Here is an 18358-nt window from a genome sequence, read left to right as displayed (position 1 = left end):
TTGGCCTTTCTACTAATTTTTCAAGTTACATATAAAGTAAAAACTATCTGATAGATTGAATCATTAAAAAGTTACTTAATTAATATTTGATTTGTACGGTACTGTGTAACTCAAGTGAAAAAATAACGAGCAACCAAGTCCCGATTTCTGAGTTATCGTTTATAGGAATGACATACTAGTATTATAGGCTGCTTCCTTTTGGTATTGTTATGTACACAAAAGGTTCCTTATATTCCTCGGTACACAAAGGGCGACTTCGGTTCTACCCCAGTAAGTACTCGAGTTACTTGAGTTTTAATCGAACGACCATAGTTACTACTCAAATTACGTCATATGACCTTATGAACTCTACCCAAGCTAACCCAGCCATACAATAGGATTACTAGAGTTTCGATATGGCGGCGTCGAAAGAAAAACCCAAACTGTAGGAATTATTTTTTACAGAATATTATGTTTAGCATCGCTAATCCTTAAAAGCAAACTTCGAAACACACTTTCTACATGAAAGCTTTATAATTTATATGAATATATGTTTATTTGATTAGATTTTTCAGGCTTACTGCCCGATAACAACAGAGACATAAATTCAAATTCGAAACCAAAAACTTTCAGAGCTGGAAAAAAAACATTTCAACTACAGCATAAGCAATAGACAAAATTAACTCACCAGATGATGTCGAAATGGACCTATTTGACCGCCTTTTAAATCTCATAGAGGAAAAAAACTAATTAGAAAATAGTATAAATAAAAACGAACAAGTATGCATTGTTTATAATATAATAGGTATACTTTTTTCATATTTAAAAAAAAAAAACAAAAGTTTACAATATAGCTGTAAAAAAGTTAAGATTCTCATTCATTTTTTTCCAAAGCACAATTTTTTAAATGGGTACATGGCGTATGCATTATTTGCAGTTAATTAATGAAATGTTAAAAACATAATAAGATGAAAATAAAATAAAATCTTAAAATGAAACAAAACATTCAAGTTATTTTTGTATTCAAATACAATGTACTTGAAAGTTTTTAAGCATGTTCGTAAAATAATTATAAAAAATTTAAAATCTAAATTTTATTCTCAGTTTTGGTCTTAGAGCCTGAATTCCTAAGAATCTAAAATGCGCAAACTTGTTACTTTATTGATAAGATTATCGCACATTGCAAAGGTGAACGCCATTATTTTCGCTACCCTTCAAACTCATATGAAAAGCACATGTTTGTGTAAACATCCGGTCATGTGACGTCAATCAAGAGTTAATACTCGGGTACAAATCGAAGTCGCCCAAAAGGGTTGATCAAAACAAGGGGAATGTCTTCACTCTATTTGAAATAACGGGATCAAATGAATGAGGAACGGACTTTATTCAAGATTTTAAATTCTCTCGTACAGTTGTTATGAAAAAGAAAATTTAATGTCATATATGTCATGTATTTTATGTTTGCATTGTTGTTATTCATCTATAAAGATGAGTATTTATAAAATTAAATGCATCAATTACGTAGATTTTTCGTTTTACTACGCACGAAGAAGAACGAGCAAATACCAAAAAAATTAATCAGGTCAAAATTAACAAGGAGAGTAGATTTCGCTTTATATCTTTATTAAAATGGCACTTTTTTTATTATCGGTGAAATGTCAGTAAATATGATTAATGAGGTAAACATTTGTGCTAAATTTTAAAACAACTGGACTACACTGTCAGTGAAGAAACACTTAGAAAAGGCTAAAACATGACATGCTTAAAACAATTGGTTTCCTCGGACCCGCTGTAAGCAAGTACAGGTAATCGTTCCTTTCATCGAACCCTAGCGGCTGTTGAGAGACCAGTTTTATTTAAGCTGGTTCTAGGATCACATTAAATAAGCAATGGAAGTTTAATTTAGGTATACCTTCTTGTTAAGGTCTTTCGTTTCCAACGGAAGACCTTCTACTGATTCTGTTGGTAAAGATTATTATTCTTTTTTTTTTCTTCTACTTCCTAGACGCCAACTTTGAAGCCTCATATCTCACTCATTTCTCAATTGATTTCGCTCAAATTTTCAGAGATACTAGAAGTTACTAAACTCTATCAGAATGCTGTCAAAAATTTCAAAAAGTCACTTCCGGTTTTGAGTTTTTTCCTTTAAACAAAAATTTATAGGCTTTCGTTTCCAGACAGAGGCTCAGAGACGGCTAAAGCTGGAGCAGAAATTCTACTGATTGAAGTTGTGCACATCGGTTTTTGTTTTCAATTTCTCTATTCAAAATGGCGCTACATAGGGGTCAAAAATTAGAACGCTTAAAAGAGTCAAAAATTACTCATATTTTGCTTTTTATCTTCTAAACTAAAAATATTTTGTTAAAGTATATAGAACATATTTTGTGCAGAATTAGAAGATCTTTCAAATGATATCTCGGAAAAAGGGCTGACCCCTAAATTAAGGGATCTAGAGGAGCCAAAGGTTTTTTCCAGATATCTCAAAAAGTATTGAGAATTTGTTACACATTAAAGAAGCAAAGTTGTTGAAAATCTCTGGAAAAATCTACTGATGTCATCAAAATACGTCCTGTGACTTCACTTCCGGCCAAACCGGAAGTAGTCCGAAACTGCATATTTTTGCCGTTTTTGACATGTTTTGGGGAAATATTTGTCACTGGAAGCATGAAACTTAATTTTCCGTCCGTCGACGTCACTTCCGGTCAAACAGGAAGGAACAAAAATGGCTTACTTTTGCAATTTTCAACATAGATTTGAAAGATTTAAATCATTAGAGACGTCATTTCTCTTCTTTTAAAAAACAAAAGTTACTTCCGGTCAAACAGGACGGAAGACCTACTCGTTGCTTTGCAACGAGCTTTGCTCTAGTTACGTCTATGTTTTTATTAAAATTAACTATGGAATGTTCCGTCTTTCTGATCAATACATAGGGTTCGTAGCGAGTGGGACCGGTCAACAGGGGGATGCATCCTCCTCCAAGGCACCTTTGGATTTGTATCCCCTCTTCACATAAATTGTATACAATTTATAAGAACAATAAATGTTCGTTGTCTTCGCCTTTTTTTATAACGTACATCATTATTAGAGACAAAATCCTCCTAGTAATTTGACTTCCCCCATCCCCACTAAAGCAAATGTACTATTTCTAGGACTGTATTCAGAACAGGAGACATCGGCACCTTTCTTTATTTCATCTATCATGTAACACATTAATATTACAACAGGATCATTAATTTTTATGTAACAGTTTGTATTATGACGACATTTCTAGTCATTTAGTGACTTCATATTGCCTTTGAATAAGTGCATAAAGGTCAAAACTTAAACAAAGGAAGTAATCTTCTTAGTGAGTTAATCTTGTCGAGGATTTTTCGTTTTTTTTTTTTTCGAATTTATTTCTCTGATCGAAACAAACAGTTCTGTGTCTTTTTTTATCATCACATTTTATTTCAGTCATCATTCGCAGCTTTATATCGGGAGAATTTTGTTTGAACATATTTTATTTAGATGTTACAACAAAAGGATTGGACAATGAATAATGTAATAATGAATTCTGACAAAGACATATATTGATAAATTATATTAAATGATTTTTTTAATTTTATTATCTATAACTTTAAATCTCATCTTTAAGGCAAAAATAAAGTACAAGGTGATTATTGTGATAAAGTAGCAAAATACATTTTCGAGTAAGCGCAGATGAGTTTGATTCATCTTTCTGACTTTAGCATATCATAATTTAAACAGTAATTATTTTTTGGAACAATATAAATCTTATTAAATTGCGACGGAATTCCACTTGGTTTACATTAGATTTTAGCGATAAATCTAAGTATGTAATTTGTGTTGATGTTGAAAATGCACAAAATATGATGATTCATGATGACCTCAGGTTGTATTAATTAATGAGAAAAAAATCTCACGACTGAATTATTCAAAATATCATTGCTTTAAAAATAGTTTGTTTAATTATGTAACATGTGTCAAACATTTATGCGTCATATATTTATTGAAAATGGTGATTTTCAGAGGACTCAAAATATGACAAGGAGCGATATACGATTCAATCTAAACTTGTTTTTAAACAGTCCTAAATAGTCAAAATAAATGTGCCAAATATTACAACTCGAATGAAAAAATTGGTGGCGTTTTTAAAACCTAGAATGAAGCAATGTTGTCACATTTTTTAAAGCCATATATGGCGTAACTGATCAAAAAAATATATTTTTGAAAAATACAAAATTAAGTAAAGAAATGTAGTTGATACATTTAAATTAAAGCTTTTCATACAATTCTAAACACGGAGAACACCTCGTTTCATCTAATAATACGATTTTATCTTCTCTGTAATGTGTTATTTAAATCTTTTGTATTTTCTTCCGAGTCGGAGAAAATTCCGAGAATCCAAATTAAATTGTGATATCTTTATAACGCAATTGATTTAGATTTTGTAATTTACGGAAAAGTTCTATCTTTATATAAAGTAATGATACAAATAATAAGTTCTTATAATTTTAGTCCAATAATTTTCATTGTACATACGCCATATATGGCTTTAAATATTGACTTCTATAAAGAAATATCTTTCTCATTAGAGCTAAAATGCATTTTATTTAGAAAGTTTTATATATATTGATCATGACCATTTTCCTTTCTCTTTAAATATATAATCAGTTATCATTAAAAGCATTTTTTTAAACACATTTTTATTCAAAACGTGTTTCTCAAATGATTTTATCTATTGCTATAAAAGAAAAAAAAATCGCGTCATAAAACGTTCTGGACTTTCGAACTTTTGCGAGAACCACCGAAATTTATAGAGTTGTGGAAAGCTCCCATGGTATTATCCGCTGGCAGCAACGCGACACACAAAGTAGTGGTTTCCAATTTTCACTTTGTTGGTAGCTCTCCACCACCTATTTGATGTTGTTGAATGACAAGGATCAAAGGCGCAGTAATCTGTGGCACATCTCGTTGGGTCTCTCTGCCGATTGCATAATGCGTCACCGGACGCTTTTATTGCGTTTTTGTATTCCTGTGTATTCCTTCTTTTGGCGTCGTTCCAAGCTCGGGTGTGGCCTGGCATATCTAACGTGTCGTACTGGTATTTTCTGCTATTTGTTCGCCTCTGGTACACCACTCCGTTGATGGTGTTTGGATAAGCTTGATGATTTTTCCGGTTGACAATGGAGTAAGCAACAGCTAGTTGGCCTCTCATCGGTTCTCCTCGGGCTTCTCCGAAAACGACCCTAGCGACAGTGTTGATGTTTGTGTTGGTACTGTTTAAAAAAATAATGATAAGAAAAAAAAGGAACATAAAAATCTGTTGAACATTAATCTTTTTATCTGAGGAAAACATTTTTTTTTCTCATTATGCAGTTCTGCTTATTGTATACACAAATACTATGTTGATATCTAAAAAAAAGTGCTCGAGTTTAATGTGTGTTTTTGAGACTAAGTTCTCAAACAATCTATTAGAATTCCCAATTGCGCCCCATTATTAGCATTCCTATTTTTGTATTCATATGAAGCAGAATTCGTCCGAAATAGTATGCGTAAAAATAAGAAAACCATTGCCGTGGCCTTCAACTCGACATTTAAATATATCAAAGATGTATTGTCAATACCAATGGTTTTTTCCATAATGATTCTTATGTCGATACGATATATTGCGGTGAAATTGAAATAAGAGAAACCAAAGAGTCTGACATCTGTTTCATATTTAGATATTTTACTTGGAAAAGACATTAGTGGTAATCTAACAACCAAGCTTTATGACAAAGATGATGACTTAAATTTTAAATTTTCAATCGTCTCTTTCGCTTTTCTATGCATCTATTTATCACCTGCATGCGTGGTTTATATCTCTCAGTTGAATCGAGACGGAATAGAAGGCTCAACGAATGAACAAGTTTTTGATTGCTCTGCTCCTATTTTGTATTGTTTAATGGACTTCTGGGTTTGAATGCTATTCGTTATATACACATGTTTCGTTCAATTAAAAGAGTAAGGTATAAATAAACAAGAGTAAAAACAACAGTAACATTCAATTTTCATCTATAATATATGAATTTTCTTACCAGATTTGCCCGTAAACTATCCATGAAGAAAAAGCTAACCCTAAAACAATGTATCTAAACATAATTGAGCTTAGCTTTTTTGGCGGAATCTGACCGTTAATTTTCTTTTTATAGGGGCCTTCATCAGCATGTATTTATAAGAGGAGGTCGTTATCTTTCATAAGTGACATGCTAAAGGCGGAGAAAATATAATGAAAACAAACTAGGAACGTCATCAAAAATGACAATTATTATAATTTCGATATGTAAGAAATAAAATACACATGATTCATAGTTTTAGCTCACCTGTGCCAAATTAGTAAATAAAAACATCTTATCACAGAGTGTTCGGCATCTGTATATTTATCCATTATGTGTCTGTAAACATATCTCTTCTTTTCCATGACCTTACTCAGGATTACAATCAAACAAATTTGACACATTTCGTACAAATGCAACGCATTCTTCCAAGGGGAAACAAGAAAAATTAATTGCTACTCTTTTGTATGTTCAAAACTTGTTGTTTAACTATGCGAATTCTTAAGGATAGAAGACACAAACTAGTATTATTTTTAATTATTCGCAAAGAGTTTTTAATGAGTCAGTGCAAAATAGAAGCAAATCGAAAACGACATCTGAAACATCTGAGATGGGATCACTTTAATAATAAGTTTTCTTTTATTAGAACTCGAAGTAGTAAATGTAGCAATTTTTTGTCCTTTTCAACAAGACTATATAGTTGCTCAGTTTCCTAAGTAAGTTTACCCTTCGTCTAATGATGTCACGTTCCAGCAATGTAACACAAGGAAAACTTTTTTGACTGTAATTATTCGTAAGTTACAAGATGAAAACAAGTTTATTTGTTCAGTTGCAATACATTTACCTCTGTTTTTAAATATGTACTTTAGTTTATTCGATAAAAATATGTATTAAATCGTTCTATTTTTCAAATTATATTGATTCACAAATAAGACATCAAATGATTTTAATGTGCTAAAAAGGTCTGAGAGTCATTGTTACACAGCTTTTTCCAAGTTCTTAAACGTAATATTTTATACGAATATACTGCTGCCTCAACGTTTGATTCTCGTAATTTTAACCTTCCTCTTCAATACTTCAGTGAACCCATCCTTCATCTCTTCAGAGAAAGATTTCCAAAACAAAGCTGTTCTACTCAGGTGGTTCTGTTGCTGGGAAGGAACTGGAAAGTAAAAATTTATTCGTGAAATATAAATTTATCGAATAACTACAAATTTCTATAAAAGATGATAGAATGGACGCATTATGAATGTCTGTTGACTTTCGGATATATGATGACTTTAAACATTATTAGAGCATTTTTCTGCATGAAATTTCACTTATGTTCTAATTTATGTACATGTATAAACCCAAGGATTCAACAGTTTTTATTACATTTTTATTGAAAACTATCTAGGGCTTTAAAGACAATCGGATTTGGTAGTCAAAACAAAAACGCGGAAAACGTAGAACAGTTTAAAAGTTTAACAAATAAAAATGGAAATGAATTTTCTAAACAGCAATATGTCAGGATGAAATTATATTTCAAAGTCACGTATTCTATACTAAAGGAAAATTAAAAAAAACTTACATTATTTTTGTACAAATTATCAAACTTTACAAGCGAAAAATACAAACAAACCTATCTGACAGTGAACATGTGTCCCTCCATGTGACCACCCCCCAGCAGCTTTACAAGCGTCCATGTAGGATTTCTCCTGTGCCTTCCGAGTAGGTCCATTGTCCAGTTCCAGATCTACTGCTTCCCCCAAATAATGTTTGGATGTAGATGTGTGGCAAGCACCTGCGATGGCATTTACCTGCAATATTTCAAACAAGTGGTATATATAATCATTTCAGAGTGAAACTTTTAAAGGAGATTAATGACTGTGAATTCGAGCTTTATGACATAATATATTTTTCAACCTTATTACATAGTGTATTTGTTTTAGCTATATGTTTACCCTTTTGTTTAACTATATTTCCAATGCATTTTTGTATTTATACATTTAGCGTTTCTCCTTTGCCAGTTAACAAGCCGTACCTGAAAATTGTACTGAGTAGATGTTCCAAGATCATAGATATACCGAAGAATGCTGGATTTTAAGCAAACAAATCCTCCTGGAGAAGTTCCTTCACTGCAAGAGTAACTACAAAAAGTATTCATGTATTTGTAAATGTTTCTTTAATCTGTTGTGACAGACACATAATTCTTTGCCATTCAATACTTACTTAGATCGTTTGGACGGCTTTCCATTACAGGCGTCTTCTATGTTATGGTAGGCGTCGGCGCCATCATCCACCCCGGAGGGATTCTTTGTCAACAATTTTATTTTTTGGGTGGTCTTTATTTTGCAAGCAATTGATTTTGCTAAGCTGCTACAACTTTCTAAAATGTAAAGCGACATTAGATAAATAAAACAATTTTTCTATTTTCCCGAACCTGGCATAGAAAACATGGAATTCTTTTTGATTATTATTGTTGTGATTATACTCTAAATGTTGTTTCCTGGTGTTAACAACTGTCTTATTATATCGTACAAAAGTGGCAGATAGACGATAAGTAAGTTTCCTCTTCTCTTGATGTAAATTTTTGAAGTAAATTACTTACTTACGCATATTCTAGAAAACATTACATTTGATATAATGGTTTATATTCTGTGTAATCATCAGGCTCGTGCGGGGTACATATAATTTCCCTGGATTACTTAAACTTTATATGCTCTTAGATAGGTATTCACTCATCCTACGGAAGAACATATGACTTTTAAAACCTAGTATATTAAATTCGTGTAGAATGTTAATTTCTGCATGAAAGATACCCACAATTCCAGGATTTTTGAGCCTCAATGGAATATAATGATTGCACGATAATCTAATTCCAAATACTGCAGTGTTTACACCTCTTTTTATAATCATTATACCTGTCAGTAAGCGAAAATTTTAATTTTTTTTCAAAATTCAAATTAATCATTAAAACTTGTATTTAAAACAATGTCCTCTTACCTATTGTTGTAAATAGAATTCCGAAAGAAAGAAAAATGACAAAAAGTCTTAAATTCAACAATGCCATTTCAAAACCTGTCCGGAAACAAATACATATAACTTCCTCAACATTACCCTTATTAATGGCTGGAAGTTTATAATACTTAAAAAGAGCGTTTCCACGACGGTTTCTTCCGTGTTCATAAAGTAGGAAAAATCTCGAGAATTTTTTTTTTAAGGTTAGGCTAGAAAATCACTACAGCAATGTTAGACAATTAAGGCCTTTGTAAAACTAATGGTCTAACTACTTCTCTCTCTTTATGCTGTATTGTGCAATACACCACCAAATATCTGTGAATATGTTATAAATGTGTAGTTCTTGATATAATTCTGGATATAAAAATGGTTCAACATGTTATACTTTTAGTAATATTTTTAATTATTATAAAAGACAAAGGTTTCATGGATAAACAATGAAGGTTGTTGAGTAATTGAATAAGTCAATAAAGGAAAACCCTCGGGGAAACAATCTTATGTAACTGTACTTTAATCGTTTTATTTAGAGTATTTTTATAAATAAATAAATTTTTAATCAGGATGCCCGCATTCTTATTTCTTATATAACAATCAAATTAGTTTATAATTTCAAGGATTTAGGTCCTAATAAGATAAAAAAAAAAAGAAGAATTCAGAAACTTGTCAAAACAAATGTTTATTAGCATTTAATTGAAACTGTATTAAAATAAGGTTATGTAAAAGTGCAGTTAAAATTTATTACTTCCATCTTTCTATCTGACATCGTATACAGTGATTGTTGAAGAGAATCTCCGGGACTATGACTTGCCTGAACTTGAACTGCACCTCCTGAAAGTAGTTCACTTAAAATGACCAGCCTATGGCCTTTTTCGATGTTTAGAACAATCCCTATGTAATAATATGATCGCTTAATGTAACCTCACAATAGCTTTGAGACTATGATTTATCCAAAGCAGTCTAAACTACTTGACTATGCTTGAATATTAAATTTTCTAATAATGACCTTTGGTTCTAAAATCAAAGATTTTAAAAAATAAATCAATGTATTTATTTTTGAAAACCCGATTCATGTGTCCCTAATTTGAACATGGACCTTCACTATATACTTTAGGATGCTTTCAAATCAGTATGACTCATTAAAACCCTTCTTTTCTTAACTTTGTCCTTAAAATACCCCATGTAAAATACTGTTACATTGTATTTGTTGTCAAGTTTTGACTACTAGTATATAAATAATAATCATAAAAGAAACTGTTGAAAATTTTATTTCATCAACTTAATTTCATTATCTTAACTCGTTTCAATTTTTCCGTAATCTCTCGTTCGGATCAACTGAGAGATATTTATCCCATATTCAGGTGATAATGTAAGGTGATATTGCTATAAATACTACTGTAAAAGGGAAAAATTTTTGACGATTGAAAAGTTGAAATAATTACGTTTATCGTATAGCTTGGTTAAAGCATATTTTTTCATTTCATAATTTATTTCTTTCATAAAAGATACCACAGAGTCTGACGCATCAGTTGCAAACTTGGATATATTACTTGAAAAAGACGTTAATGGTAATCCAACAACCAAGTTCAATCATATTTATGCAGCAATATACCTTCATCACCTGCATACGGAGTTTATATCTCTTAGTTGATTCGATACGCAAAAGCATGCTCTGCGTATGAACAATTTCTAAAACGAGGTAAATTATTGCCAAACAAGTTGATGAAACAAGAATATCAGCAGTCTCGTTTAAAGTCATCATTTCGTAAGTTTTATGGTTGATACAATGACCTTGTCAGCAAATAAATTTATCAGTGAGTCAAATACTGACTGTCGTTTTTCAGACTAATTGTTAGTCCATTATTTATACACGGAATTAAGGACGGAGTTTTCTGTTATTTCCCGATAATGACAAGGAGCACACGATGGGTGTGACCGGTCGGTAGGGGACGCTCAAATTTCCATGGCACCTGATCCCACCCCTGATGTTTCGGACGTCCGTGTTTGCTCTGCTCCTATTTTGTACAGTGTTATAGACTTTGATATTGAATACTGTTCGTTATCTCCGTATCCTTCATTCAAATCCTCTTTCCTTACTCCTCATTTGAATATTAACAGTAGACAGGGGGAAACTTCAAGGGAACTGTTCAACAATTTTATCAATAAGTTGTATAAATTAGATGTAGATACTTAAGAATGCAAAGGGATTTTTGGACCATTTGAAATGACAATTTTTTTCCAAAATCGCCAACATAAAAACTTTTCGACTTTATATACTATTATTTTTGGCGATAAATTAAAGTCTAGGCTTCCTGACATCATAAACAGCTGCTTTTTTCAATTAAAATCGAACTCGTAAATTAACTGACCTTGACATTGGTCATTTGCAAAATTATTTTGTTAAAAAGGCCAATCTGATTGTTCACACAAGTACTCTGAAATTGATATTAAAGGGATGCTCGAGTTTCTGATTGACAATATCCATGTGGTTTTTGGAGACCAGAACTTCCAACACTCTATTGGAATTCCCATGGATATCATTGTGTTCCGATATTAACAGACCTATTTTTTGTTTTCATATGAAGCAGAATTTGTGCAAAATCTTGTACATGAAAAGAAGAAAGCGCTTGCTGTGGCCTTCAACTCAACATAAGATATGTCGACGACATACTGTCAATTAACAATGGTTATTTCCATTCTTATGTACGAGGGGTGATCAAAAAGTTCGCAAACTAATTGAATAACTTCCATACAAGAAACAATATTTGGTTTTAATGTTGATTATATTTTAAATTAAGCCTCCCCGATTTTAATGCACATCAATCATAGTTCTGCACATGCGCGAATCACGTGATATTGGCGGTCACGTGACCCTCTCTGTAGCGTTCTGTCACAAAAGTTAAAAGATTTTTCCGAGTTTTATATTTCTTTCCATGTGAGTTAATTTTTATGACAAGAACAGTTCATTTGTCAGAAATTGTCATATCTCGGCAACAGAATGGGTGGATAATAACATCCTTTCCAAAAATAAGCATGGCGACCATTTAAACACAAATCTTCTGTCTCAGGAGAGAGCTTTATTCAGGGTGGATAGAGAATGGGTACATCCTTTTTATCATATCTAATATGTTTAAAATCTAAAGTAAACGATATCTTAGGTATTTAATACTTATATCATTGTTCAAATATTCAACTATTTTTCAAAATGCTAATTGGAGGTCTTTGATAGCAAATTGCTTAATTAAAAATACATATCTTTTCAAACTTGCTTTCACTGAGCAAGATGACAAGTATCATTTTTAACCATCAGCCTTCCTTCACTAAAACGATTAATCCAATCATTAATTAAATTTATAGGAACTCATTTATCTCAATAAACTTTGTACAAATTATTATATGATACTGTAGAGGGATTTCTAAGATATTACAATAAATTGTACAGTCGTTTGTTGAACGAGTTTGACAGAGAAAACCATTTTTCGTCACAAGTGACCTAAATAGTGACGTCATTTTCACATTGTGACGTCACAAACAAGGAGAGAAACTTTATTCAGCATATGCTATATATAGAACTTGTGTATGGCTATGTGTGTACCGAATTTCATTCAAATCTGAATTGTGGTTTTGTAGATATAGAGTTAGTTTGCGAACTTTTTGATCACCCCTCGTATACGATACGACATATTCCGGTGAGCTTGAGATAAAAGATACCACAGAGTGTGATTCATCTGTTTTATATCTGGATATTCAATTACAAAAATACTTTAATGGTTATCTAACAACAAAGCCATTTCTCCAACATATTGTTGCACAATACTCTTGAACATGTTGAAGTAATGTTGAAGTTTCTCCTTCACTACTGTTAATATCTAAGTGAGGAGTTAAAAAAGACGGTTGGTTGAACATTTACTGGAACCCGCTATGTACCTTTGTAAGTATTTTATGAACTTTTGGAATCCAATATAGATATGGTAATTTAATTCATTTTAATTAGTTGGGATTTTAAAAATATTCAAAACGAATTTCTTCCTTAGAAAAGGAACTATGGGTATAAGATGGATTACCGCTTGTTGATTTAAATCTAAGTTCTTCTAAAAGACAATCTGTATAATGAACGAATGTTACAAACGAAGGCAATGTTGTTACCTGCTTTGTCAGCAGGGACCAGTACGTACTGATCATGTAATTTATCTAATTCTTTTTTTCACTTCTGGATTATTGAATACAGAAGGATAGATGGTTTTCATATTGTCCCTCAATTCTTTAATTTATATAAATTCATCAATTGAGAGTATAAATAAAATTTCTTGACTGAAAAACATTTATACGGGTAAATAGAAATACACATGCAGGTAGCTTATTCATCTAAAAAAAAATAATATAGATCAAGGAATGTAAAATAAATATAATTTATTTTTCAGATTACAATTCAATTCCACATAGCGAGAAAACGTATGTATTAGATTCAAAACAATTTAGCTTTGATAAATGTAACTATAATACAAAAAGTCTTTCTCCTCTTCTCCTTTCATTCTTGACTTCATCATCAAACTACAAAACATTATGGTGATGATGAATGTGTAACAAAACAGATGCTGAGCGCACACATGCGTAAAATCTTTATCAGATGAGGTTGTGGTCATTTTTCAAAAAAGAAATTAACATTTATATTAAACTTTAACATATCGACATGGCTTTATATTTGTCGAATGGAAAAACAATAAATCTAAAACTAGCCTATTCAGCGCGATGAAGTTGAATGAATAAGGACCCGGAATTAATGTATCTTTTCATCGTTTTGTAATTAGTATTATGCTGTTGTAACGGAACTCAATTTATAATGATGATTTTGACGATTATGGTAAAATTTTCTCGCCCTAACAATGTCTGAAATATATTGTTAATTTTGCAATGATGAGGAAAGTATTGAAATTTTTATAATTCTATACGACTGGCAAAGATGAAGACATTTTTTTTGCTTTGACATTGTGAAATACATAGTCACAAGATTTTTTGCAAAAATGACTGTTCTATCAAACCTTTAAGAATGTCAGACAAATAAAAAACTAGCCTATTTGGCAATGCACGTGAGTTCCACCATGTGACCATCCGCCAGCTCTAGTGCATGCGTCCCGGAAGGATTTTTCCTGGGCTGACCTACTGGATCCGCTCCCGTGTAGCTGGAAATCTACAGCCTTACCTTGGTAGTGTTTTGATGTGGTAGAGTGACAGGCTCCAGCTATTGCATTCACCTGGAAAAATAAAAATAAAAATGAAAACATTGTGATTCATCCTAAAACCCAATCTTATATGTATAATATCCACATTTAAAGCAAATATTTTATGTTTAGAAATCAAGTCTTTGTTTTTGATATATGAAAAATACGCTCTAGACCATACTATTTTCACAAATATCAGGATTTTTTTCTTCAAAATTAAGGTTTGAACCTCTGTTATTTACTGTGACAATGGACCTTGATATATCGAAACGTTTTATACTTTTTTTTTTATCAAAGAGTATTTTAAATTTATACATCGATCTGAATAAAAGTGGCAAAGATATTTTAATTTTCTTTCTTCAAATGCAAAAAAAAAAAAAGTTTTCTTTCTTTATGATATGAAATTTTACTCTAAAAGAATAATCTTTTACATAAAGTAAAAATGTTTCTGAAGTTTATAGATAATAGGTGCAGAGATAAAGATAATCTTCTACCTGAAATTGGTATTTAGTGGATGTTCCAAGGTTATAGATGTACTGTAGAATTCTTGAATCCAGGCACACTGTTCCTCCTGGGGATTTCCCTTCTTTACAAGAATAGCTTAAAGGATAAAATATAAAATAACTGTAAAGAAGAGGATACACAATAGCTGTGAAGGATCAAATATGAGATAGGTGTAAATGATGAAAATTAAAATAGCTGTAAAGGATGAAATATAAAATAATTGTAAAGGAGAGGATACAAAATAGCTGTAAATGATCAAATATAAAATTTCTGTAAAGGATAATAAGTTGAAAAGCTGTAAAGAATAAATTATATAAAAAAGAACCCTGCAAATAATGTATATAGACTAGCGGGTAAATGATGAAATAAAGAATAGCTGTAAAGGATCATATTTTTTTAATTTTAGAATAAAAAAAGATTCTCAAATGAAAACATATTTCATACCATATGATCATGAATATTCAGCCAACAATTAATAAAAACTTCTCTGTTGAACCCCATTATATGTCATATCTGAATGAAGTCTAAAAACGCACACCTTTCTTTAATTTGCAGCAGAAATTTAAAAAACCCTTCCAATTAATGTGCAATGCTTAGACCCCTAATTATTTTTTTTAAACAAGAGAAATGAAATTTCACAATTTTTGTACCTTGAGCGTTTGGCTGGTTTCCCCTTACAAGCGTCTCTGATGTTAGAGTGGGGATCGGCTCCGTCATTGACGCCGGAAGGATTGGTTCTCAGTAAAGATATCTTGCTAGAATTCTTAATTTTGCAGGCTATGGCTTTGGCTGAAGAACAACTACCACCTGTACCTAAATATATCAGAACAGTAGAAATATTAAAAGGTAATAACAATAAAATTCATTGAATTTATCAATTTAAAAGTTAAATAAAGCATCGTTTTGCTCCTTCTTTGCTAGAGTGATTTGTTGTTACACATTCCATTATACATGTGAGGATTGTAATGCTATTCAGAGATTTTGTATAGCTTTTGCTAACGGAATATTTAAGTACTGTTTACCACATTCCTCTACCTGAACTTGGAATACAGCACTGTCTCGTGGCTCCTCCTCCACACAGATTCCTCTGGTAGCTACCACTACAGGAAAGACGATTCTCTTGACATTTGCCTCCTTTGTTTTTGCACGGACGATCTTTAACTGATAAAATATTTTCAAAAGTGACAGCAAATTAAGGGTTATAAAATCATATTTGTATGATAAATCTTTATCAGTTTCAATTTTCAATCGGATGCCAACTATACTCCTGAAATGAGCCATCTACTTAAAAACATGTTCAACAGTTTGAAAAAAACAGATGAAACAATTATTTGGGAAGAAATAAAAAGTTTATTATATAACAAGGGTAGCTATACGAACATCATTCATATAATATTTCGTTTGAGGGATAATTCAAGGGAGTATTTTTTTATTAGTTAAAATACCCCGTACCTGCATTTGAAATACAGCACTGCCTTGACGCGGCTCCATTGCACAGTCCCCTGATATAACTGTTGTCACATGGTTTACTGTTAACCTGGCAAACACCACCCTGTCTTATACAGCTTCTGTCACCTTAAGAAGAAGCAATAAAATAAAATCATAAAACAAAAAACGGTAAAATATAGAAATCATTAAAAGTAAATAAACAAAAAAGCACAGGAAACCATCAACCTGAGACTAATAACATTAATTATGATTTTTAGATTTTATGAAGATTATCATATACTCACTTATATTATTGTTTTGTTGCAAACCTCTAAAACTATTTTTCAAAAGCATATTTGTATTTTTTTTATGTTTATCTAGATATTAATATGATTTTCATAAACGAAAATCCTTATTTGGTAAAACAAAGAAGATGACTACTTGATTTTTGTTTTATAGAAATAAAAGAATATTTTATTCTCTCACCTCAGTAAAAAAGAATTTATCATCTAAAAAATTCATCGAAAAGCTTTTGTTTTGGGGTGAATTTGACATATGTTACATTAGCAGAGCAAATTTCATTCTGCATATTAAATTCAGGTAAGATTATATCTCATAGGTTGTACTGACACAAGTACTCTTAAGTTGATATTAAAAGGATTGCTTTACAGTTCCTCATGGACAAAATTTATGAAGTCTTTGGAATTACGATAGGCGCTAACTGTGGCCCTTTATAAGCCAATCTTAATTTTCTTTTAATGACATGAAGGATATTTTTTTTTAAAAAGTTCTGCTTAAGAAGAATTATAGATTCAATTTGACAAAATTTAATTCTTTTATCTGGGACAGTTAAAATGACTTACGTATATTTAAAATCCCCATTGCTGTTTTGAAATATGTATCCTTATTTTTTTTTTATTAAATGTTAATGATTATCAAAATTTTCTCTTACCTTGAACATAAAGGAAAATGGACACCAACAATATGAAAATAAGGCTGAGGGATGGATACATTTTTCACTTCTTTGATTGAAGATTCACGGGGCTGTTTATAGATATACCTCTTTATGACCTTTACCTGATAATTTCGCTATTCGTCAACATCTGCGTACAATTACGAAACACAAGGTAAATATGACCTTATTTACTGCCGACTAATGAATCAATGCTTTTTTTTTCTTCATTTTTTGAAAAACGGGGTTTTTCCTGCTGATGTTTTGATGTTTTTATGCGACTTAATGTTTATCTAACTAAAAAATGTAACTTACAAACAATGTTTTTTCTGAAGCAAATTTAATATTAAAAATTGTAAAATCAAGTAATTTGGAGTCTGTGTTTTAATTCTTTAAGAGATAAAATAATGAAAATGTCTCAGGAAATTTTCCGTCTAAGGCTGATTTCTTGTTTTATAATATATTGCTAAATTAAACTGAAATCAAAATAATATCCACGAAAATATACAGTGTATTACACGTTATAGATCGCAAAAAAACTGTGGATTGTATTTTTGAAATAATACATACGTGTATGATTATGATTCATATTTTATATCTAAGTTTTATAAATTTTGCATAAATATGCCATTAATGAAGTTATATAATTAACCCATTTTTAAAAGTATAAAAACGTATCATACAAGAAAAGCATCCCAAAAAATCCCCTATATTTTACCACTATGTATTTTCAAAATTTGGCAAAAAAGTATACTCTGCAAGTTCGAAATAAAACTGCTAGGTATTTAATTTATGCATGAATAACAAGGGCACAACAAAGTGGAACATACCCTTGCAAAAAGCATATATTTAAATCAAGGCAGCATTTGAAATCGATCCTTATCCAAATCGTGTCACCTCCGTTGCGCACAAGAACAAACGTACACAAACACACACACTCACATACAAACTCAGTATTACATCCACTCCATCTCCGCTGAAAGGGGATACTTATTAAGAAACACCCAATTTTACTGTTTATTGAATCTACCTTAAACATAAATTAAATGGACATATATTTCATATCATTTACTTGTTTGCTTACATTTTTGTCGAAAAGTATGCCCTATCCAAATATAATGATATACAGTACCGACCAGACCCAAATTGACACCAAAGCAGTCCCAGAAAGCAGTCCCTGC

General features: G+C 31.3%; 3 protein-coding genes across 3 annotated transcripts; all 3 read right to left on the bottom strand.

Annotated features, from left to right (window-relative positions):
* Positions 1–4559: 4559 nt before the first annotated feature.
* Positions 4560–6165, bottom strand: LOC134239145 (spore cortex-lytic enzyme-like). Its single transcript, XM_062721307.1, has 2 exons — positions 6060–6165; positions 4560–5258 (listed from the first exon to the last, which is right to left on the bottom strand). The coding sequence occupies exons 1-2, from the start codon at positions 6119–6121 to the stop codon at positions 4823–4825; spliced, it is 498 nt and encodes a 165-aa protein (XP_062577291.1). The 5' UTR covers positions 6122–6165; the 3' UTR covers positions 4560–4822.
* A 663-nt stretch (positions 6166–6828) lies between these two features.
* LOC134239144 (uncharacterized) lies at positions 6829–9205 on the bottom strand. The gene is made up of 5 exons (XM_062721306.1): positions 9063–9205; positions 8289–8445; positions 8101–8206; positions 7699–7876; positions 6829–7239 (listed from the first exon to the last, which is right to left on the bottom strand). The coding sequence occupies exons 1-5, from the start codon at positions 9127–9129 to the stop codon at positions 7112–7114; spliced, it is 636 nt and encodes a 211-aa protein (XP_062577290.1). The 5' UTR covers positions 9130–9205; the 3' UTR covers positions 6829–7111.
* Positions 9206–13464: 4259 nt separating this feature from the next.
* On the bottom strand, positions 13465–17324 carry LOC134239143 (uncharacterized). The gene is made up of 7 exons (XM_062721305.1): positions 17178–17324; positions 16250–16372; positions 15833–15958; positions 15448–15610; positions 14788–14893; positions 14146–14326; positions 13465–13625 (listed from the first exon to the last, which is right to left on the bottom strand). The coding sequence occupies exons 1-7, from the start codon at positions 17236–17238 to the stop codon at positions 13621–13623; spliced, it is 765 nt and encodes a 254-aa protein (XP_062577289.1). The 5' UTR covers positions 17239–17324; the 3' UTR covers positions 13465–13620.
* Positions 17325–18358: the final 1034 nt, after the last annotated feature.

Source organism: Saccostrea cucullata, unplaced genomic scaffold, assembly GCF_032062105.1.
Source record: "Saccostrea cucullata isolate Sc308-1 unplaced genomic scaffold, CSIRO_AGI_Scuc_v1 ctg457, whole genome shotgun sequence".
In the NCBI taxonomy this organism is placed as follows: domain Eukaryota; kingdom Metazoa; phylum Mollusca; class Bivalvia; order Ostreida; family Ostreidae; genus Saccostrea; species Saccostrea cuccullata.
This window is presented reverse-complemented; position numbering and strand designations above follow the sequence as displayed.